Source organism: Chelmon rostratus, chromosome 5, assembly GCF_017976325.1.
Source record: "Chelmon rostratus isolate fCheRos1 chromosome 5, fCheRos1.pri, whole genome shotgun sequence".
Lineage (NCBI taxonomy): Eukaryota > Metazoa > Chordata > Actinopteri > Chaetodontiformes > Chaetodontidae > Chelmon > Chelmon rostratus.
In genome coordinates, this window is record NC_055662.1 from 13079728 (window position 1) to 13102294 (window position 22567).

The window sequence follows — 22567 nt, forward strand, 5'->3', positions numbered from 1 at the left end:
ACTGTATGGCCCTTATACTAAATGATATTAAAATAATGAGTGTTAAGTTTCTCAGTTCATACATAGGAACATATCTTTATAGAACTACAACATTGTTTAATATGGTAATTACACATGACTTTTCGTGTAGTAGGGGGCGCTGTTGTTGGAGACTGGTAGTTCATATGCCAACGGACCGGAAGAACAATTTGAAGTCATACGAGAAACATGGCGGCTCACAGACGGCTGCCCTTGCTGTTCCACAAAAGCCTGCCTTCCTTTAGTAACCAAAAGCTTGTCCACACCGAGGCTGTGGTCCAGGAGCCCGCGTATCCCCCCATCATTCCCTCTCTCACGGCTAAAAGTAAATCTGCCCGGCGGCGACAGGTTGAGGAACAAGTACAAAAGATATGTGCCTCCCCTCTGGAAGAGAAGATCTCCCTCGTCACTCGCATACAGCGGATGAAATTTGTGGTTTACCCTCAAACGTGGGCACGGAACGCAGACAGATGGTACCAGCACTTTACCAAGACCGCGTATATCCCGGGCCTGCCCGAGAAATTCACACTAGGCGTGAAGAAGACCGCGGGCGAGGAGAGCTCGCCGCCAGCCGCAGCTCAAGCCACAGTACCGGGGATTGAAAATGATGCGTTCGCGGACATCCGCTCCATGATCACTCGTGTGATTTTGCAGGAGCACTGGCACATGAAGAAACGCAAACCTTTCCTGTACAGATATCAGGAGCAGATGGTTGGACCTTTACTGAGAAACCTGGTGACTGGACTCACCTACACACTGGCCAAATACAATCCTCTGTTCCTCCTCTCCAGTCTAGGTATGGATGATTGATGTGGCACCAGTCAAACTGTGGTGAATTTAGCTGCCCTGCCATCCACTTTAGCACATTGAATTCATACTTTCCAGGTCTCGTGCCTCTCAGAAACAACATTTAAAGTAATACTGTGCACGGGTTTACTTGCTTGGCCTTATTTTTGCTGATCAGTGACAGACCAATAGAGCAGGTTCCTGATACTGTTTTGACTCCTTGACACCAATAATGCCACGTGATTGATATTCTAATTGGTTTGGAGAGCATATTAATTCAGGTGATCTTGAGAATTGGTTATTAGCAATGTGGATACCCTTGGGAAAGTAGAGGATTTGCTGATTTTCTCTGCCTTAGAGTATTGATTAATATGTTTTTATACGGGTGCAGATATGATACCTTAATTACGCCTTCCAAAAAGTGAATGAGGCTTGATATACAGACAGATATGATTATGCATATACCAACATCTTCACATCAGCATTACTATACACTGATGTTCAGCTCAGCTCTATGACCAGATTATGATAATTCCACAGACCTGACTGTGTGACCTCTACAAGTCTAACATATGTGTTTCTTTATCAGATATTAATCCCCAGGTGAACTTTTATTGGAGGAGAGGACAGAGGATCATCCCAAAGGGGCACCGGAGAGGCCGTCAAGAGCCAACCAGGTTCCAGATTGATGACCACCCACACAGCCAGATTAGGATAACTCAACAGCTGCCACAGGTAGAGCTCATACATGACAAACTGACTAAACCAGAGCAAAAGTATCTCAAAGCAAATCATGGTACACCATTGCAGGACAAAAAATCACGTAAACAGACAGACAAGGAAAGGTGTTAAAAAGTGTTACAAATTTGAACTTGACACACTTTGGTGATGCGTTTCACACCAGAGGCTGAAAACATCAGTAATAGTTTCCATTCAGTGTCAGTCAGATGTGTGATATTTGTTCTAATCACTGTCATCTTAATTCCTTGTAGTTCACCCCGCTGGAAGCCTCCTATGCAGCTGAAGTTCCAGAGATCACATTAGCTCCCAACGTGATGCCTCTGTTCAGAAGACAGTATGACAACAATATTTTTACAGGTAACATAACAAGAGTCCAGTCACATCCACAAGTAAAGTAGCCCAAAGAACGTAAATTTAGCATGTTGTATGTTGGTTATGTGAGTTATATGGTTCAGTTACCTCGTACTGTCACTAGGGGGCGCCAACATGCAGCTGTTCACTCAGTTATATGCAAACAGTCTAACTTGCAGTACTGTCATTTTCTCCAAATCATAGTCTATGAGATGGTTGTTTCTCATGTTTTTGAAGATAACATGACGGGAGGCCAACACTGTTTTTTGCACTTGTCTTCCATAGTGTAATAATATAAACTGTTGTAGTCTTCTATAGGCTTCTTACATTTCTTTGTTTTCTTTCTTGTATCCTTTATGTTCCATGTTAAGTGCTATCCCATTTCCTTAGATAAGACATCTCTTAATAGGCAGTGGCCACATAAAATCTTTTCTCAAGCTATAACTTACCATTATCTTCGTTGTTGATGAATTTGCAGATTCAAATAATGAAACAGCAGAAAAGTGTGGGAAAAAAATGACAATCGTGATGTTTTCAGCTTTGCTCGGTTTGCATTACACCCCATCCTCTTGGTGTCATCATTAGGTTCCAAGCTGCCAGACCCAGCATGCTATGGTCACACCCAGTTCCACCTGGTGCCTGACCGATACCACAGAGACCGGATGGCTTTGCACCAGCAGTCTGATCAGGTGGAGCTCTTCCTCAGAGCCAATGGACTTGCCAGCCTCTTTGCCTGGACAGGAGCTCAGGCCATGTACCAGGGTGAGTTATCGATACACAAAAGAGATTCGAGCAGAGCTTATGATACAGTATATATTCATTGGTATATATATTTATGGTATTCCTCTTTAATTTTTTTTCCTTGTGCTGAGAGCAGAAACTCAGCTCTCTCCTACATGTATTTGCACATTTGCTTTCATCCTCCTCATGTCACACCATCCCTATTAGGCCAAGTTATTGTTTCTATTTGAATAAAGGTGGACTTTTAGTTAAGGAGAGAAAATATGGCAGGTGGTCACACTTCCCTCTTGCCTCCCATAGGTTTCTGGAACCACGAGGATGTCACCAGGCCTTTCGTGTCCCAGGCTGTGATCACAGACGGCCAGTTCTTCTCCTTCTTCTGCTACCAGCTCAACACAGTGGCTCTCTCTGTGGAGACGGACGCCAACAACCCCAGAAAAAACCTCCTGTGGGGCACTGAGAGCCTGCAACTGTACGAGAGCGTGAAGGATGGAGAGGTTGTGGGTCTGAACGACGACGTCATCAAGCTTCTGGTTCAGTTCCTCATGAACCAGCCGTAGATTTTTTTTATCAGATTTCCGTCTTTGCCTCTTTGAAAAATGTCTTTGGGGAGACTCCCTTTAGTCTGTGTTGTCCAAGCCATCGAGAGATGAAACACATCGAGAGAAAGAGCCCAACATGTCAGACTGTATAAAATGTAATGTTCTAAAAACCAGAAAAATCTATATTAAGCTGTGTTAAACATTAGTTTGAAAACTGAACAAAGTACTGAAAAATACTGTATGCATGTCTCTTATTATTGTGCAGACTGTATTTATGCAGAAATTAAACCATGCTTTTCAAACTGACAATCTTGTTTGTCACTACTAAACTTACTACTAAAAGTTTAACATTTATGAGACATCTTTCTACTCATACACTCACTTTCCTGTAAAGGAACACCACACAGCCTTAGCATTGCATTCCTGTAACACTATCAGACGCACAATGGACTGTCCAAAAAAAACCTGTCAAATTTAATGCAGCAGAACCAGAGATATTCGGCCGTATTTGAAACTGCCTGCTAAATTAGCGGCTAATGTAGCTTCTAGCTGCTAGCAGAGATGAGGAGCAGACTATAGAGTATATAGAGTCTGGTAAGCGCACTTCTTTCTAACGCCACACCACCAGATTTATTTCCAGCGTCAAACGTATAATTTCCAGCACTAACTGAAGCTGACTCAAGGGACATCACTTGAAGCAGTTTATCAGATTTCACGCAGCTCCCTCTGGAGCCACAGCAACTTTCCATATCAACCAACACAATGTGTCAAAAGCAAGTTGATAGTTCTTCCAAGAAGCTACTGAAACAAACACAGTGACTTGTGTAGTTTTAATTTGCTTAACGTTTCCAGTGGCACACCTTTGAGGTTAAGTGAAGGCTGACAATGCGGGACACACAGGTGAAGTCACAGTTAGGAGACAAGATCATCTTCCTGACCACCTTCTGGTACATCGACACAAGCAAGACAAGCATCTGCATATATGATGATATATCTTGACATACATGTTATTAAGGAAAGCATGTTAGGCACACACTACTGCGAGGACAAACTCTAAAAAGTGACAGAAAAGTGGTTGCAAGCACAAAATGAATGGTTAGGTCCTTTCTAAGAGTGTAAGGCACGGCTCAGAAAACATAATGCATAGATAACAGAAGCGAAGAGGTTAAAGTTTTTGCCAGAAAGATGTAAATACACTTCCTTTTAGAGAGGAAGGCATAGTGACGTGTAGGTTTCCACAGGAAGTGAGGGGATACAGGGTTCATGACTAAAAAAAGAAAAAAAGGTAAATACTCTTAATCATCATGCCACAACTGTCAATTAAAAATAAAAAAACATGTCTCCTAGTGAAACAAAGTGAAAACTGAAACTCATACATAAAAGAGGCTACTTGTGTAAGAATCAAAGGAATGACCATTAAGTGGTTATTGCAAATTATTTGGTGAACATATTCTTAAAATAGTTAAGATATTGCTGTTAAATTCTATAGTTCATATACTTTTTGGGAAAAAAAAACAGTTTTACAGAAGCTCGGATCTGCTGGGTTGAAGTTATTACAGTCTTTAAACTTTCCGTTGTCTCATTGATGAACTTCCCTCTGATCCGTTATTTTCTCCCTGTGTCCTGATGAGGGCATAAAAATGTACATCATGAAAAACAGACACAAAGAAAAGCACCTGTTGGAGGCACATAAATACATTATGCAGCATTTCAATAGTACTCACAGTGTGTCAGTTTGGTCATTCGTCCCATTTCCTGAGATGGCAGATAATTTGAGGTTACAACACAACAAACTGCACAACACAATACACAGTGACACAAACAACAGCTTCCGCATGCCGTCTGACTACCTGCCGTGTAGTTTTTCTTGGACTGACTTCTCTCGTAGAGCAGAATGGCGGCGACCAGGACGATCACTTCGAGCACGATGGCTATGAAGGGCTTCAGGGGCTCTTGGAAGGTGATGACCTTTAAGTCACAATAACAGTACAACAATGTAAAAATGCTCCAATCCTGCATTCAAAACATAAAGTGTAGAAGTATTATATTATAATGTATGTGAGTATTGGATTAATACTGATGCATCATTGCATAAGTAGCATTTTGCAAGCTAGTTGAGGTGGAGCTCATTTTAACCACTTTATATACAGCTAGTAGATTAGTCTAGTGGTTCCCAACGTAGGGTTCAGGTCCCTGCAGAGGATCACAAGATTTATCTGAGGGGTTGTGAGATGATTAATGGGGTAGAAATGACACAAAAAAAGTTCTGCTACAAAAAATTGGGACTTTTTTCTTAATATTTGCCATTTTGTGAGTCCTCCAGTCTCAAACAGTTGTGAAAATGAAAACGTCTTGTCATGTCTCTTCGTGTCTGCTGATGTGTCTGTTAACAGTGTCAGGTCTTGTCATGCACTTCCTGTCTTATTGTGAAACCCTAACTCTCCTCTCATTTCAGACCCTTGACTTCCTGGTGTTCTTCCCGTGCGTCTGATTGTCTGCCCCGCCCGTATTGTCTCCACCTGTTCATTGTTACCTCGTGTATACATAGTCCGCGTCTCCCTTTGTGCTGTGCCAGATTGTTTCGTACGTCTTGTGCTTTCCGTGAACCCGTCTTGAATTCCTGAGCTACCAGTCCTTGTATTTTTGCCCTTTGTTATTTTGCCTTTTTGTATTTTTGCATTCGTCAGCGAAATGTGAAATGTAGTGCAGCAGAAGTATAAATGAACAGAAACTACAAATACTCAGAACTGCACAGTCTTTGAGTGAATGTATTTTGGCTTGGTGACTTTCCACATCTGACCTTCAGCTTCACGTGGCCCATCGCGGTGCTGATGGCGTACACTGCGCCGCAGTAATACATGCCAGAGTCTGCCTCTGTCAGGTTGTGCACGAGCAGTTTGGTCTCCCTCTCTTCACTTTTGATTTCATAGCGGTGAGGCTCTGCAGCAGGCAAAATCTGCTCCTACGACAAATACGAGTCCAACACGTCAGAGGCCACACGTGTGTTTGAAGATCAGTTCTCTGCACAACGTGAGGTTTTTTTGTGGACGGCATGTTAGGCACATATAACTGCACGGAGAGACTCTTAAAAGCGAAGTGCCTCTTTAAGAGTGTACGTCTCGGCATAAATAACAGGTGTAAAGAGGAGTTGAGGTTTAAGTTGTTTCCAGAAAGAAAAAAATGCACTTCCTTTCTGAGAGAGGTGACATGAGAAGCAAACTGCACATCTCAAACTCAAGCAACCAAACAGGAAGTGAAGGGAGTCAAGACTGAACAAGTAAATGGTTTGCTCTTTTAGCCATCATGACATCACTGTCCATTAAAAGTAAAAAGCACACCTTTCAGTGAAATAGTGGGAAAAATGAAACTTGTATATAGAGAAAGAGGCTACTTGTGGAATAGCTATTAACTGGTGGTTCTTGTACTTTGTTTGGTGAAAATATTTTGATTATAACAGATAAATACATATTCTCAAAATAGTTGTTGTAGATGTAGCTTTTATGCTTCATCTTTCAAACTTAAAATTGAGCAAAGTATGTCAACAGTTTTAAAGAAGCTTGGATCTGTTACTGATGCGAACCAAATATGCCAAATTGAGCCAAAATCAAACTTTAAAGTAAGCTAAATGTTGAATGAGTGTCAATTTAAAAGTCACCAGTGACACAAATCTCACCTAAAACCACACAAAAGACGTCTCTGAGCAGCTCACCAACCTTGTCTGTTCCATTCGCTCTATACCAGTTCCAGGAGTTGGGCTTCGGTTTGGTTTCCTCCAGTTTGCATGGAATTACCACAGAGTCGCCCACATAGCTGACTATCGGCTTATCTCGCACCTCACCAATCTGTGGAGCTGGTGGACCAGAAGAATAACAATTAAAAAACAACAATGAGAAAATGGCCCTCCACAGGCTGCATTTTGTTCCCTTTGAACATAACAGAAGCAGCAGAAGCTTAGTAAGCTGATAGCATATAAAGGATGTGATCTGTACCTGCCAAAACATAGTCTATTTTGGCTTCACTCCCAAACACGCACGAGTAATTTCCAAGGTTTTCTTCACTGACAATGTTGAACCTGTAAAGCAAAAATGGATTCGAGATTTTACACAAAAACGTGTTATTATTTAACATTGAGGATAAATGATCTAAAAAAAAAATCTGTATATATGATTGTTTTATCAAAATAACTATTCTGCTATAATGTGTTAAGATGATTTGCAATCTAAAGAAATTAGTAGTGGTGGTAACTCAGCATGCTTTGCTTTTATGTGAATTAAGTCTTTATTTTTATTAAATTAGTTGCAGAAATAGTCTGCACTGACTGATAAAAGCCAGTTTTGAGACTTCCAACACGAGGCCTCAAGCTACTGTGCATTAAAAAATGTACCTAATTAATTTGTATACGTGCATATTATTAAAATATTTTTGCAAATCATGATGCACGGATGCTTGAATTAAAATTACAACACAGCATATAGATGCTACCTATTAAAGACAAATTAGGCTAAAACTTCCTGAAGATAATGGTTGGAATGATGAACTCGTGAAGCACTCACACTCGTTTGAGATTATACTGCTCATTGTCCAGCTGCACTGTGAGGCGGCTGTTCTCAATTTCATGCTCGTCTTTTGTCCAGAACCCAGTTATGTTTGGCAGTTTGTTGTGATTGCCGGTCCAGGTACACTCCAGTGTGATACTGACGGGGTTCAGCAGTTCAATTTTCTCCGTGTGATTTACGCCTGTGTGGAGAGCGCAGAAGGATTTCAAGCAAATCACCTGTTCATTCAGGAAACTGTGATGTTATTTAAATAAACAGACACTGGTGGCCATGACAAAGCGCCCACCTCTGTCATAATGCTACCTTTTACAGCTAAATTAACCACCTCGCCAAAATGTTAAGCTCAAGATGGAGTGGTGGATAACACAATATCAGACAGAAATCTGACATTTATAAAATAGTTGTTATGCCATGGAAATGCATAATTTCAAAGAAAACCTGCCTGTTAAATGGTCTGTTACAACATAACACAGCTAAAAAACAAACCAAGATGTGAAGTGTGCAGCTAAAGCAAGAGAGCTGAATCCTTAAAGCTAGCATGAGATAGCCACAACTAGCCTTGACTAAAGGCTGTCATCTGTTTCAACAAACTAACACTTTGGTAATTTTGTTTATTGTTCCACATGCTGTAAGTAGAGCAGAAAAAAAAAATCAAGAATAGAAAGATGGCTAGAAGAAATATAGATAAAAAAAGATAGATAGAAACAAGTAGCTAGGCTAATGTTAGCTTAGCAGAGTAGCAGCAACTGCCAGATCAGTTTTTGACTTTTGTGAAATTCACAATTTGGTGTAAAATTACAATAAGGTGCATTTTAAATTCATTACATTACATTTTTAAATTTATTGTTAGTTATTAATTGTTATTATTATTGACAACTTTTAACCACTTTCTTTCTTTTCTTTCACGTTTCACTCTGTGCCTTCGCAGGCCGTGTCATCTAATGGACATTTACCTTTGAAGACAACGCTCCTTTCAAGTGTGAGCAGGGGGCTGATGGGAACCAGTGGCGGGGGCGTTGGGCCAGGTGATTCTAACAGGAGATAAATAATTACATGAACACAAACAAACCTGCATGTTTGAGTGATTTAAATTTAATACTAGCTGACAATATTTATCGTAAGAGCAGGCTACAATTGGGGAGAAAAAGCATTAATAAGAGATGCAATTGAAAGGTTCTGTCGAGTCATAATGACGATAAAATATACACAATCTAGGGAAAAAACACTTACATAAATAGAGAGAAAGATCAAATGTGGGTAAAGGACAAAATTAGATCCTTCTCATTTCAAATTTCAGTGGTATTATGATTAAAAAAAATAAAGCTGTTCATTTCCTGAAATCTGCAGAAATGAACAACAAATTTCTGCTTTTTAAATAGTGCATAAAAAGACATCAGTGCAGTGCAATCCTTAAATAAGTAATTGCCCTTTGTTTTCATGAGTTTCAGTGTCCCGTGATGATTTAAAAACTGCAAATTTTAACCCTCACAAGAATGCATTTGGGGACGTTAAAAAGGAGACATAGCTTCAAACCAAAATACAGCAGACACATGATGGTATGGAAGTCCTATGATATTTTTGTCTAGTCCTCACAAGACTGCAGATGATTTAGTGGGGAAAAGAGAAGGCAGAGCGAGCTTTTAACACAACTACACACAGTCACAATTGAACCCAAATAGTCATTTACTTGTATTGATGTGTCTGCAGGAGATGAGAAGCAGGAGGACCTGAAACAAGAGCTGCTTGCAGGAGGCTGACATGATTGTTCTCCCTCTGTCCTCTCTGTAGGAAGGTTTCTCACTTGTGCTCCTCTCCTCTCTCTGCCTGCTGCATCGTCTCACCAGCCCTCCCCTCCTCCCTCAGCAGCACAAGTGACGCAGCCATGATATCACGCTGCAGCCTGTGGGTGGCTGACTCCATCCATTATTCAATCAGACAGGGTTCATGTCTCGGTGCTGTGCTGCAGTGTCCCATCCTGCAGGCTTACACATGGCCAAAGCATGCTGAAAGAAAGCATGCCATGTGCGTGTGGTTTGATAAAATAATACGACATCCGTCCCGACCTGAGTGCTGTTATGTGCCTACTGTGGAGCTTTCTGCAAGGTGTCCTGTCCTGTTATGTCCTGGCAGCTGAAGGTCACGTGACCTGCCTGTCCTCATGAAAACAGCAGTGAGTGGAAACGAACTGCTACTACTATTAATGCATTCACTTATCAAACAATTTTGCTTTTTGAGCTGTCTTAAATAGATGTAATGTACTAAAAATTACAGGGTTGATTTCAAAATAGCCACTTTTCAACCGTCACTTACTCAAGCAGATTTCATCACATCTGCTTGAGTAACTCAGTTAAGAGTATTTTTGCTACAGTGGTAGCTCTCTTTCTGTCCCTAGATAGATAGATAGATAGATAGATAGATAGATAGATAGATAGATAGATAGATAGATAGATAGATAGATAGATAGATAGATAGATAGATAGATAGATAGATAGATAGATAGATAGATAGATAGATAGATAGATACTTTATTTATCTCCAATGAGAAATTTGCAACAATAGAAACAACCCCCATGAACAATATTCAGAGTTAAATACCCTGATGTATTGCATAATGGATTATGGCTATAAACTGTACAATTTACCACTGATATTTACACAGTTCTCACTACATCCCACATAGGCTTACTCATAGTTTTTGTAACTAATTTGTTCTCCATTCTTTGCACACACATTTTGTTTCTAAATTTCATTGTCTTTACTGTCAACTTCCTTTTCATGTCTTTCCTCCAGTGTTTCTTAATAAACTGTTCCTCTAACAAATAATCCTGACCTGATGGGAATAAGTACTGCGTAGAAGCAGAAAAGGGTTGAGCTGTTGAACTAGTTTTCTCTGTGTGGAGACATCCTAGCACAGGACTCATGCTTTCTTATGTAATGAGATTAATTCTGCACGTGCCACGCTGTCACATGTAGAAAGGAGTATACAGTAGGGCTGTGGAGCAGCACTTTATGTCTGTGCTTACTGCCATGAATGAAAGTAATGTCAGTCAAGTGTGCAGTGGACTATGCCAGCCCTTAGTCTGTTATTTCTCTCTTTTGGAAAGTTTCACGACTCACTACGCGCAGACACTAATTAAGTCCTCTGCAAAACAAAGATATAAGAGGAGTGGATGACTTTGGGTATTGCAGGCAGGACCAGAGAGTTGTGAAAAGAGGCAGCTGGTGGAGGAGTATGTCCTGATAGAACAGCCTTCTCCTGCCATCCTGAGGAAACAGTTAGAAGATAGAAAAACAGAGCAATAATAGCTGTGTGGAAATATTCTCCGTGGGTTGAGGTCTTTAATCAGTTGTCCATGGTCAAAGTTTTTAACCATCACTTTGGTTAATTACATGAGGCTGATGGCCTTAGATATGTATTCTAACTGCACAGCAGAGGGAGCTCCTGCGAATCAAGCCAAGCCTACATGAGCAAACGTTTACACAACTTTTCTTTTCTTGGCATGAAGATGAGGCCTTGTGTGCAGATTGCTTCACACATTGTCTTCTTAATGGTAATGCCCCATTAATTTGCAGTCATGTAGCTCATATTTTTAAACAATTCCAGATCTGAAAAACGTTTGTTTTTTGTTTTACCATCCAATATCTTTGCTTTTCTGTTTGGCAAAAAGTTCGAGAATCACTGGTAAATTGACACCTCTACAAAAAACTTGTCACGCAAATGTGGCAGTTTACCCTTCTTCTAAAAATGTATTTACAAAACTCTTAAAAAGTCAAGTACAAAAGTCAGTCAGTCAGTGTACAGCTTGGTGAGGCAAATAATGCTCATGAATTGAAGAATATAATATTCTAAATAATATTATTAAGTCACAACACGTAAAAGAAAGAGCAGCAGTATTCCTGGAACAACATCAGACATTTAAGGCTTCTCTTCTGAGAAATACTGATGACATCCAGCCGCTTCACGGCTGCTGAAGCTGCAGACTGTTCATGAACACAGTCTGCAGCTCGTTGATGTCGTCACTGGCCTCTATAGGGATGCTGAGCCTGCCTGGTGAGCTTGAAAGCCCACCAGCTGAGTCGTATGCAGGTTCATGGCGAGACAGGTTGTCATAGTGGGAATCCCCACAGCCACCCACTGCACCCTGAAGACGCTCGTAGACGTCAAGGTAGTGGTGCTGTGGCGACAGCCGGCTGTAGTCCTGTGTTTGGTGCAGCCCATGATGAAGGTGAAGGCGGTGTTCGGGCCCGGGGCTGTGGCAGGGGCTGTGGGACGGGCTGTGCGGCATCAGGCAGGTCTGCATACAGCTATTACGCCGCATGGCCCGGTGCAGGTCCAGTCGAGCGATCAGCGGCTTGCCGATGTTGATGCTTTTGGTCCAGTGGACGGGACCGTCATCCATGGCGATGAAGGTGCCCTGAAGGCACACGGTGAAGACCAGCTCCTCCTGTTGCATGTGAGGTCAGAGGAAAGACATTATTTAGAAACACAGTTGGATTCCTTTTTGTTTTCATGGCCCAGAATAGGTTGTCTTGAGCTAAATTTAACCAAATACCCTCTAGGATGGACACAAATTATAACAGAATAGATATTCTATGTTAAGTGTACATAAATGAAAGAATGACAAGTAGACAATTTTTCTTCTAAATTTCTAATATAAAACTTTTTCCCACAGTAGCAACAATGTCTGTCTCTCTGTCACACTAAAATATCTCAACAACTGGTGAACCTTGAATGTACAGACATACATTCACAACTGTCACTGTTTCATATGTCAGCAGGCTAATTTTCCTGATCTTTGTGGGTCTTAAGGCCACGGTGGAAATGCAGACAACAACGAGCTGAAGGAGCCTTTTAGTTCCTTGAAAAGTAGTTCCTGGGACTAAAAGTTCCAGGTACTTTGGATGGAAACACAGTTTTAATCTAGTTATTTGATTATAGGATGACATGCTTCCTTAATATGATTAAATAAATCCCATAACCCTTAGGAACATAAAAAGCCTGTCAGAAACACATTGCTGTCATTCTGTTTTTAAACAGAACAGGTTTTCACACACTACTATATGTCAAAAATGTCTTGTGAGAATGTCATGTTGAGTTTTTACCCTGAGCTTCTGCAGTGAGCTGACTCTGGTGTAAAGACAGTGCTGCGGCAGGCTGCTGGACAGAAAGTAGATCCCCGTCTCCTCTGGAGTCTCTCTGTTCATCTCTTTAGGATCCACATCAAGGTCCTGCAGTAAGGTAAGGGAGCAGGTGGCAGTGTACAGGGGGCACAAACACATGTGCACACATCCATTCTCAAAATACTTTTAGGTGTATTTACATGCACTCTGTGGCTTACACAACAGTTGTCTTTTTTGATTCTGATTTAAATCTCCAGCTTCCCTGCAAGGTTCCTGCTTCTTCTTTCTTAATAACCTGTGTTCATGACAACACGCTGACCTGTGAGAAGTCAGTGACGTGAGCCTGGCAGAAGGACATGTCCTCGGGATTCTTAATGATGTGAGTGTAAATGACGAGCACGTTGGAGAACTCTGCAGCGAAGCCCAACTTTATCTGAGCCCCACAGTCAAAGTTGAGACACATGCTTTCAGGAAGCTCTGAAATAACAGACAGAAAAACAAACATTTCAAGTACCAAACATTGGTTTGTTTCAAAATCTGCACCTGGTTTTCATGCTCCATTCCCAAGTCCTAAGGATGGAGGATGAACTCATATTCACCGAGTTATCATGAGACACATCCACTTGGCATGTGTACTATGTTTATTTGCTTATTGTCAGTGTTTTTGTGTTTGCTTGATGGATGGACAGACAATCAAACAACCCAAACACACATTTCTGAACCTTGAAATTTTGCACAGCAGTGATTCTCAACCTGGGAGTCAAGATCGCTCAAGGGGCCCCAAGAAAAATCTGACGTATCATAAGCGAAAATAAGCGAATGAGACAAAAGAAATCATTGGTTGAACTGTTCATAACTCATGTCAACACTGAGGCTGTAACCTGTAGTAGACATTACGTCATCTTATGGGGGTCACAAGACAAAAAAACTGAGAACCACTGTTGTATGGAAGACTCCACTGACTACCAGGTTGGAATAATCACAACAAAGCTACCAGAAAACTACTAGAAGTATTATGTCATAAGCAAGTATTCATTAGCTGATGGAGGAGGAAGAGGTGATAATTGTTTATGTTTGTCACTCTTCCAGCCCGCTGACAAGCCACCAATGGTGTGGTTGTCTTGGGTAGCCACCATGTGTGCAAGTCTGTATGAGAGTGAGTCATTTGACTGAGATGGGGGCTTCCCAGGGCAGTTATAACAGGTGACAAACAGATATTTTAAAATGAAGTGGAGGGTTTGCGTTTTAAACTCACCGTGAGCCTTTGCCCACTGGCGGCTGTGAGCGTGAGCGAGATCGGCGCTGTCGCCGGGCAGAATAGGATCGGTCAGAGCTCTCCTCTCTGACAGACTACTGCGAATCTCCAGAGCCTGCTTCCCCTTCGTAGCATCAAACTGACCCATGTCTGGAGACAAGGAAGAATAAGCATAAGTAAATCAGCAGTTCCTCATGGTAACCGAATGATCTTCTCAGTCACAAATTCACAAGTTTTGGGATTATTTACATGTACGACATATGTGATATTTCTGATGTAGCTAGAAGTTTTATTATATATCAGTACTTCTTGCAGGGCCACATATGATATTGTTATATTGTGTTTCTGTTCCTCTCTCACCCTCTGCGACTCTGTCCAGCACCACGGTTATCTTCTCGTCATCTAGCAGTCGCTTCTTCAAAAACTTGACAAACACCCCGTTGGCAAAGCCACTGGAGCTCAGCTCGAAGGCCTCAGCATCTTGACACCTGAGCAGCCGAATGAAAAACAACATTTTAGAATCCTAAACACAAAAAAGTGTATGACTTTAGTTTTGAATGAAAATTTGTGTTGCAAACTTACGTAGCATATCCAAAGACAATGTTGGCCGTAACCCTCAGGACGATGTTTGGAGTGCTGTCATCATGAATATTCCTAGAAAATGAATATATCTATGAAATTTCTAAGATGCAAACCAAGGTGATAAACCCCTAACAGCTCTATGCCGGAGAGAAAAAAAGTCCTTAATGGGTCCTGTCGGGGAATTACACTCAAAAACAGTCAATGTGTACAACAATGATATGAAAGGGGTGCCCTGAAAGCCTCATGCATACCAGCAACATCCCTGGTTTGATTGTAGCTTTATTCAATAGTGGAGGAAGTATTTAGATCCTTTTATTAGGTAAAAGTGCTAATATCACACCGTAAAAATACTCTATTAGAAGTAAAAGTCCTGCATTGAAAATGTTGCTTGAGTAAAAGTATGGAAGTATAATTAGGAAAATGTACTTTAACTATGAAACGTCAAAATACTCATTGCAGAAAAATGTCTCTTGTGACTGGTATACTATTAAATACCGTATCATTAGATTGTCATTAAAGCAGGAATTTACTGTTGTAGCTGGTTGAGGTGGAGCAGACTGTGTGATTGTTTAGTTTGTAAGAATTTAGAAAATAGTGAGAAATGCCGTCAGAATTACCCAGAGCCCAAAGGGAGACTTTCACTATGTTTGTGTTGTCCACCGAACAGTACGAACCTCAAAATTATTAAAAATAAATTAAAATTATTAAAATAGTTAAAAGCTAAAAAAAACAGTAAATCCTCACACTTGCTCCCAACCAACCTCCATTTATATGTACTGTTGGGTGCTTTGATTTAAAACAAAACCTCATATTTTAATTGTAGCGCAGTAAAAAATACAGTATTTCCCAAGTACCTTAAATTTGTACTCAAGTACAGTACTTGAGTAAATGTACTTAGTTACAATATTATTATATTATTCCCTAATATTTTGGCAACTCCTAAACTGCTCTATAATAAGAGAATCACAGTTAATTGTAATCAGTTAGAGGAACGGCCTACTGACTCAAGGACTCACCTCTTCCTGCACATGTCCAGCAGGAACACATTGAGGCCAGTCTCCTTCTCCTGCATCAGTTTAAGGATGCTCTGCACACATAAACAGTTTGCTGACCGGTACGGGTTTGGTGCGTCCACTGGCACCATGAAACTGTTACCATAGTTCTCATATCCATGACCAGCATAGTACAGCAGACCTAAAGGGAAAAGTGTGTATTTCAATCCTTTCTTCATCAAACCTTCTGTCCAAGTCACTCTAAAAGGCTATCACCCAAAACAGTATTCATATAATTTATACTTGGGATGTGAGTATTTCTGGATTTTTAACCATCCACAGGTTTGTAAAGTCCCAACACACCATAGACTCCTCTGTGAAGCAGCAACAGGAACTCATCGACAGCGTTTCTCATCTCTGACTCTGTGAGATCCAGCAGTGAAACCACCTGGAAGTTGAGCTGCCGCAGGAGGTTGGTGAGGTCGTACACGTCCACCATGGGAGCTTTGAGCTGCGGGTGGTTCTGGTAAGACAGATTGCCGATCAGCAGGGCCACTTTGTCAGTCGCTGGGACGGGACACAGGAGAGTAAGAGAACCATACTGTTAAGGCTATAGGAAGGAAAAACAATTCCCACTTGATAATATGCATTAATGAAACACCTAAAACTAACATGTGAACCAGATATTCAAATTAAAAATCCGTCATAATATTCTAGCTTTAACACAGCAATCCCTAATGACTGTATGTTTTGAAGTTTTCTCTAACACAGAATACATGTATCAGACTAACTACAAATAGAAAGCATCGCTAAAAAATGTACCAGATTTCTTTACTGCCTGTCAAATATAGCCTGCTGAAGCCCTTGCTTAGTGGCTGACAGATGCTCTGCAGAATATCTCTTGAGACTGATGGATGTTTGCTTTTATTGTAGCAACTCCACACTTATTTTTAAGCAGTCAGTCAGTCAAGTGTTGGTGAGGATTTACTTGAGAAGGCTGTTTGTTTAAATTTTTCTCCCTGTCACACTATGTGCTTTTACTACAACTTATTATATGTGGCATTTATGACTGATACACCAGGAAATCAGGCAGTGGTGCTTCAAATCACAATTACAAAGAAATGCAGAAAGGAAGGAAGTGGATTATAATAGGTTGAATACTGAACGTAATGACACCAATAGCCGCTTGATGTCACGTAACACATCATCCCTGCAGCGTAAAGCAACTTTTGTGAAGCTGGTAATTTTCCATTTCTGGTGACAGTATGTCAGAGAGACGTTGGTTAAATTCTACAGTACTTTTTGAGGTATTATTGTCTGTATTGCATTGTGTTGTATAGTGATAGTTTGTCCCTCCGTGTAGCTGCTGACAGTTTAACATCTTTATTTTGGTGTAGACTGGGACACAGATCAGTATCAGACAAAACAGTTACATGTTGACATGTAGAAGAACCCTTGCATCAGCCATATTAATCACTAGAATAAGTAGAAACATACAGTAGACAACATGCAGATCGTATTTTAAGAATAGAAATGTGTTGAAAGACACGTACCATAAAGTTGTTCTGGAATACTATTCAGGAAGAATTCACTGGAACCTAAAATTGCAATGTCACAGTAAACACACAAGAAAGGTTCATATAGCAAGCGCTGTGTAAGGCATATATGGGTCTGTATGTATGTGCATATAAATACTTGATGAGTACAATTACTCTTACCTCCTCCAATGGCGTAAACATCATCTAGGAATCAAAAATACAAATGCTTTACCATCATACAAGATGAACATTTCTACATCTGTGTTAGAGCAACATTCTTTTGATTCAGAAAAAATGGTTAGGGAAGGCACGCCTGACAGTAATAGCAGAAGGGAGGTCTGATTCACATGCAATGGAATCACCTTGTTATGATTTAATTAGAGATTAAGGCTGGTGTTATTCCATGTTTTTGTTATTGTCAGCAAATCTAATGAACAGGCCAAAACCAACAATGCGACTGTCCAACTACTCTGTCACTCTCTTTTTCAATTTTCATTTTCGAAACTGTAATTTCCTGGGCACTGCAGCTTATCTGAAAGTACAACAAACAAGATCGAGGAAGTCTTGCTTGAAATTAAATAGTCCACCATCAAAACCATAATATTATTAATTTATTATTTGAGAATCCATACAGGCCAACATGTATGTGTACATGTTTTTTCCTCCTCTTAGGTTACAAACTTTTATCTGGCTTTGACACACCAGCAAAACTACAGGATTATGTTTGTAGGATCAATCCATTGTTGTTTTTGGTCTTTTCATTGGATTTGTTGACACATACAGAACACGGCCATCCTTTAATGTGTAATTGGTTGAAAGTAATGACATTAGTCAAATCAAAAAGTCATGCATGTGAAACCTGGCGATCAAACCCTGTGAGTCTTGTGCTGTTTAGTGTCTGTGTGATAATAATCCAGATCATGAACCCAATGCAGTTACAGGAGCAATCAATACTTCTAAACACAGTTAGTAGTTACATTTTCATGCAGCTAATGCCTGCTAAACACCATGCACCAGCCCTTTCAACTCTACCTTCTGAGCACTCCATTGCCTCTGAAAACTGCACAGATATCCTTGGTGCTTTCAGTCAAGAACAGAGCAAATAATCACTCAGATGTAATGACAAGAGAGCTGGTTTTACTGGACTGCAATTACAGGGTCAAAAAAACGCACTGAAGTGTGGCATACCTATCACAACGTCAACTTCATTGGTCCACATTCTCTCAGTGCTGCTGGTGATCTCGCAGCGATACCTGCCATGCTGATCCTGCATTGCGTGAGGAATCTGAAACGCACAGATGCTTTTCATCAGGCTTTGCTCGCTACGAAATGTACGATTAGTGAACTGAACAACCGTAGCTAGCAACAATTTAGTGGACTGCAAAGGTAAACTCAAGAGTCTCGCAACCAAAAAGCTGTCAGTTCATGCCTTTGCAACTATATACAGAGAAAATAGTGCCCAGAATTTTTGTAACAGTAACATTATAAAACCTCTCTAACTACAATCTCCTCACCGTGAGTTTCCTCTTTGTGGCGTTGAGGACCGGGGCTCCATTTCTGTGCCACTGGTATCGAGGGATCGGCCGTCCCACAGCTCCACACTCCAGCTGCAGGTTTTCCCCAACATTTAGCCGCTGCGACTGAGGCTGGATCACCAACTTCAGCCGACCTTCTAAAGAATGATAACTCTGGCCTGGTGGTGGGGGGAGAGGAGACATCATTAGTATATTATCTACTACATCCAATTCAAAAAGATTCTTGTCTCATTGGGAAAAGTGTTCAAGTTTGAGGTTCAAATGAAAAGAGAAAAGTAACAACAACACATTTATAAACACAGCACACAGAGCAGGAAACAGCAGCCACGAATGAGACTTGTGTAATATCTTACCATAAGGCATGGCCACATCCAGGACATCCACCTGAGCCCACTGGCTGAATTCAAAAGCATCTCCACAGTTGACCCTGCAGATGTAAAAGCCAGCGTCCTTCAGATGGACTGGACTTATCACCAGGTCCGGAGAGAGGCTGTTTGGCACCTGAGGTTTTGAAAATGTGAATCACATTTTCAGATATATATATACCCATCCAGCCCAGAAGAGAAACAGGGCCTGCCCCCATCTGCAGACTGAAATCTCACTGCTCCACCCCCACCTCAAATTCACTCTCCTTAAGTTGAAGTGTCTTGTCAATTTGTAATCTACATTTTTTAAACTGCAGTTAAATGTAGGTAAACATCCTGGGAAGCTGAATGACTGTTTGCACGAGGTGACTCAATGCAAAACTTATGCTATTTATGTCAACAGTGTGGACTAAAAAAGAAATGATACACACCAGGTGATGTTTGTGTGCTACAGTACAGCCAGGAAAAAACAAAGTTAATAAAACTGCAGTATTGCAGATGCAACATGGAGGCATGTGCAGGCATTTCTTTTGGCATTGTTTTTGTATTTGGGCATCTGAGCCAGGAGAATCAAACTGGAATGTCGATTTAGCACTTAAACTGCAGTTTGTTGCTCATCGTTTCACCTGTAAATTTTCTTCAAGTCCTGAGAAAAAACAACTGTTGAGCACATTTTATGGATGTACAGTGTGAAATCTTAAAGTCAAATACTTTATTATAGGACAAAAGTATGAAGAAGCAAACACAGCAGAGACAAAGAGGTCTTAATATAAACAACTTACTTAACTGTCAGAAAGCCGGTTGTGTGTGTGTGTGTGTGTGTGTGTGTATGGGGTGGGAAGAGGTTTGTATGGCTTACCTCTTCCTTGGTCTTGAACCACTGGTACTGTACTGGAGATTTGCCCAAAGCATGGCAGCTGAGGCGCAGATTGTGGCCAGCTATAAGAGCTACAGACTGGGGCTGAATGAGGATCTGCAAGGCTGTACATACAGAAGACTCTTCATTTTCAATTCACATCATTGAAAGCTGACATTTATTGTTAGCTTAAGTTGGTTGAAAAGGCATTTTAGTTCCCTAAATGTGTTTGGATGCAGTTTCACCGCACTTAACACCCAACCAACAACATGAATCTGGAGTAAACACATGATCATATGTTTCCTCTTTAAAAAACCTGAACTGTTTGAGCCCTGCTTTCAATGACAAGCGTATATAGTGTTGCATTGACTGTAAACAAACCTGTTATCCAATCACCATTAAGCGAATCGTAATTTCCTGTTTAAGCTAAAATTACAACACAGAGAACAAAAATCAACCTCGGACAGTCTCACTGTACCTGATGGCTTCAGGCACTGCAGGGCCTCTGAGTTGCCCAGAGTCTGGAGGTAGTCAATCAGGTGACCTGCGGTGCAGCCTCGCTCTCCCATCAGCCTCAGCAACATGCGGCTTGGGCTGCCCTCCAGCTGCAACACCTTCAGAGAGCACATCTCCATGTCGTCTGAGCTGGGGAACAATGAAGGAGATTGAGAGCACGTCATATTTAAGATATAAGCAGCAACTTTATTGGCAAAGTGTGTTGACACATACAAGGAAGTTGACTCCAGCTGTCAGTAGCTGCCAATGTATTTCTTTGTCCTAATGTTTTACTTTATTCTATTACTACTATCAATGAGTCTTACTTTCCATCTTGTGTTATGCATTCTCTTTATTCTATTTTCATCCTTACTTTTATCTTATTTTTACTATTATTATCAAATGAGTTTTATCCATCCATCTTCTTTACATTTTCTATCCCTCTTTTTATGCTCATTCTGTCTTTTTATGTGAAGTACTTGGTGCAAATGATTTTTATATGAAAGGTGCTACACAAATAAAGTTTCTTATTATCATTATTATTATTAAATCGATGCATCTCATTTTAGGACGAGGACAGGTGACATGTACCTACCTTTGAATATTTACTGCGTATTTTAATTCTAAAATAACAGCCTACAAAGCCGGGTGTCACACACACAATATAGGACTGTTTTAACAACAATTTGACTCATATAGTTTACAGTCTGGATCAATTTCAGCCTACCTGACTTTGAACCGTCGGTCATTGCCGACAATCTCGCCAAGTTTTCGCCATCCTTTATTGCTGGATTTGTCCAACACCTCACAGAGCTTCTTCACTACATGCTCCCTGAACAAGTTGATCTTCGTGGACCGGTCCAAAGAATCCGACATGGCGACCAGACAGAAAAGCTTACCATCAACGCGATTCTATCAGACTGGAGACACTGTAACACTTGACAACAACAGACTTCAAAACGAAAAAAGTCTACTTCCTGGAAGAATCGGCGAAATTGATACGAACACACCTCCTTCACTGTCTTGGATTTCCCCCAGTATGCAGCTGCGGGCTGCTTTAGCCAAAGATTATGTATGTGTCAAGATAGTACTCTGTATGCAAATAGGTGAACGTTTTGTTTTTCTTATAACGAAGTAGTCCCCAATAAAATCTAAAAGCCGCCACCTTGAGAATTTCATATATATTTTATTAATATATATCGTTGTTTTGTTTTGTTTTTTAATTTAATCTCCTTTCAATAATAACACACTCTCACTCAGATTTACCTGATATATGAGGTTGAACGCCAAGGTCGAACTGTGGGGTATGCCAATTTTTAGTTGTATTTCACAGCTGAATTACTACATGCCACTCAGCTTTAGCATGTAACTCCCACTGGAAGGTACTCGTTTTCACTTTCCTTTAACGGTATTTCAAGGTAATGACTTCTTGTAGGCAGCTTCTCTGGCTAATGATAGCTAACCTAGCGGGGGTAACTGCCACTAAATATTAGCTAGCTAGCTCACTAGGCTTGGTATAGCGAGCGTAGCTGGTCAGACTCTAACAAAATGTCAATGATTAAACCTTAACACAGTTAGCTGCTATTATGTGTACTTAATTGTTTTTCAGTAACTGGCTGTTGTGTAAACGTAAATGCGCCACAAACACTGTTTGACTGTTAGCTGCTGATGCTGCCTAGCTAACCAGGTGCAAATAACCGTTATTTCTTCATTAGCCAAGTTTCGATCTCGGCGCACAAGCCTGAAAAAAAAAAAAACAAAACCCAGACAATTGAAGCATCTCGCGCCATCTGCACTCTCCGGCTGTAGTTTACATGTGCGCAAGTCGTGCACACAATCAAACCTTTGAGTCATATCCCACCTGAGTTGTCACACGCCCCAGCTGACAGGTGTGAGAGAGTAGTACGCGGTGTTGTGCAGTGCTTTACTTTTTGTCCTTTGTCTTGCATCTGTCCTAAACTGGTGAGTAAGTGAGTAACGCCAGAGCTGCACTGATAACTGCTTTACTCACTAATGTGTCGCTTTATTGTCTTTGCTGCTGTTGGCATTAATGTGTGTAGTAGCGGTCATATTTAGTTATTTTTAATATCGTG

At 40.8% G+C, this 22567-nt stretch overlaps 3 protein-coding genes across 4 annotated transcripts; 1 reads left to right on the forward strand and 2 right to left on the reverse strand.

Annotated features, from left to right (window-relative positions):
• The first annotated feature begins 207 nt into the window (after positions 1-207).
• On the forward strand, positions 208-3475 carry mrps30 (mitochondrial ribosomal protein S30). Its single transcript, XM_041937721.1, has 5 exons — positions 208-814; positions 1394-1539; positions 1797-1902; positions 2482-2658; positions 2938-3475. The coding sequence occupies exons 1-5, from the start codon at positions 208-210 to the stop codon at positions 3195-3197; spliced, it is 1296 nt and encodes a 431-aa protein (XP_041793655.1). The 3' UTR covers positions 3198-3475.
• Positions 3476-4038: 563 nt separating this feature from the next.
• Positions 4039-9535, reverse strand: emb (embigin). The gene is made up of 9 exons (XM_041937815.1): positions 9423-9535; positions 8689-8766; positions 7733-7916; positions 7169-7251; positions 6893-7029; positions 5980-6141; positions 5030-5147; positions 4904-4934; positions 4039-4802 (listed from the first exon to the last, which is right to left on the reverse strand). The coding sequence occupies exons 1-9, from the start codon at positions 9493-9495 to the stop codon at positions 4742-4744; spliced, it is 927 nt and encodes a 308-aa protein (XP_041793749.1). The 5' UTR covers positions 9496-9535; the 3' UTR covers positions 4039-4741.
• A 711-nt stretch (positions 9536-10246) lies between these two features.
• malt1 (MALT paracaspase 1) lies at positions 10247-21441 on the reverse strand. 2 transcript variants are annotated; one of them, XM_041936730.1, is made up of 17 exons: positions 21202-21441; positions 20458-20624; positions 19983-20104; positions 19112-19259; positions 18738-18916; positions 18412-18508; positions 18256-18303; positions 17404-17427; positions 17239-17283; positions 16049-16252; positions 15710-15887; positions 14694-14765; positions 14472-14599; positions 14112-14261; positions 13176-13333; positions 12839-12964; positions 10247-12180 (listed from the first exon to the last, which is right to left on the reverse strand). In XM_041936730.1, the coding sequence occupies exons 1-17, from the start codon at positions 21348-21350 to the stop codon at positions 11695-11697; spliced, it is 2481 nt and encodes an 826-aa protein (XP_041792664.1). In that variant the 5' UTR covers positions 21351-21441; the 3' UTR covers positions 10247-11694. The 2 variants fall into 2 exon arrangements, with proteins under 2 accessions (XP_041792664.1, XP_041792666.1); XM_041936732.1 differs by lacking the exon at positions 18256-18303.
• Positions 21442-22567: the final 1126 nt, after the last annotated feature.

What these genes read in the sequence shown, in the direction of transcription:
- mrps30 (XM_041937721.1), top strand. Translation starts at nt 208, where the DNA reads ATGGCGGCTCACAGACGGCTGCCCTTGCTGTTCCACAAAAGCCTGCCT. An exon ending in GTTCCTCCTCTCCAGTCTAG is followed by an intron (nt 815 to 1,393) that starts GTATGGATGATT and finishes TTTCTTTATCAG; the next exon opens with ATATTAATCCCCAGGTGAAC. An exon ending in TGACAACAATATTTTTACAG is followed by an intron (nt 1,903 to 2,481) that starts GTAACATAACAA and finishes TGTCATCATTAG; the next exon opens with GTTCCAAGCTGCCAGACCCA.
- emb (XM_041937815.1), bottom strand. Translation starts at nt 9,495, where the DNA reads ATGTCAGCCTCCTGCAAGCAGCTCTTGTTTCAGGTCCTCCTGCTTCTC. An exon ending in AATAGACTATGTTTTGGCAG is followed by an intron (nt 7,030 to 7,168) that starts GTACAGATCACA and finishes CTGGTCCACCAG; the next exon opens with CTCCACAGATTGGTGAGGTG. An exon ending in CAAGAAAAACTACACGGCAG is followed by an intron (nt 4,935 to 5,029) that starts GTAGTCAGACGG and finishes CTGCCATCTCAG; the next exon opens with GAAATGGGACGAATGACCAA.
- malt1 (XM_041936730.1), bottom strand. Translation starts at nt 21,350, where the DNA reads ATGTCGGATTCTTTGGACCGGTCCACGAAGATCAACTTGTTCAGGGAG. An exon ending in GACCGACGGTTCAAAGTCAG is followed by an intron (nt 20,625 to 21,201) that starts GTAGGCTGAAAT and finishes ATTGTTCCCCAG; the next exon opens with CTCAGACGACATGGAGATGT. An exon ending in GCTTCACAGAGGAGTCTATG is followed by an intron (nt 15,888 to 16,048) that starts GTGTGTTGGGAC and finishes TTTTCCCTTTAG; the next exon opens with GTCTGCTGTACTATGCTGGT.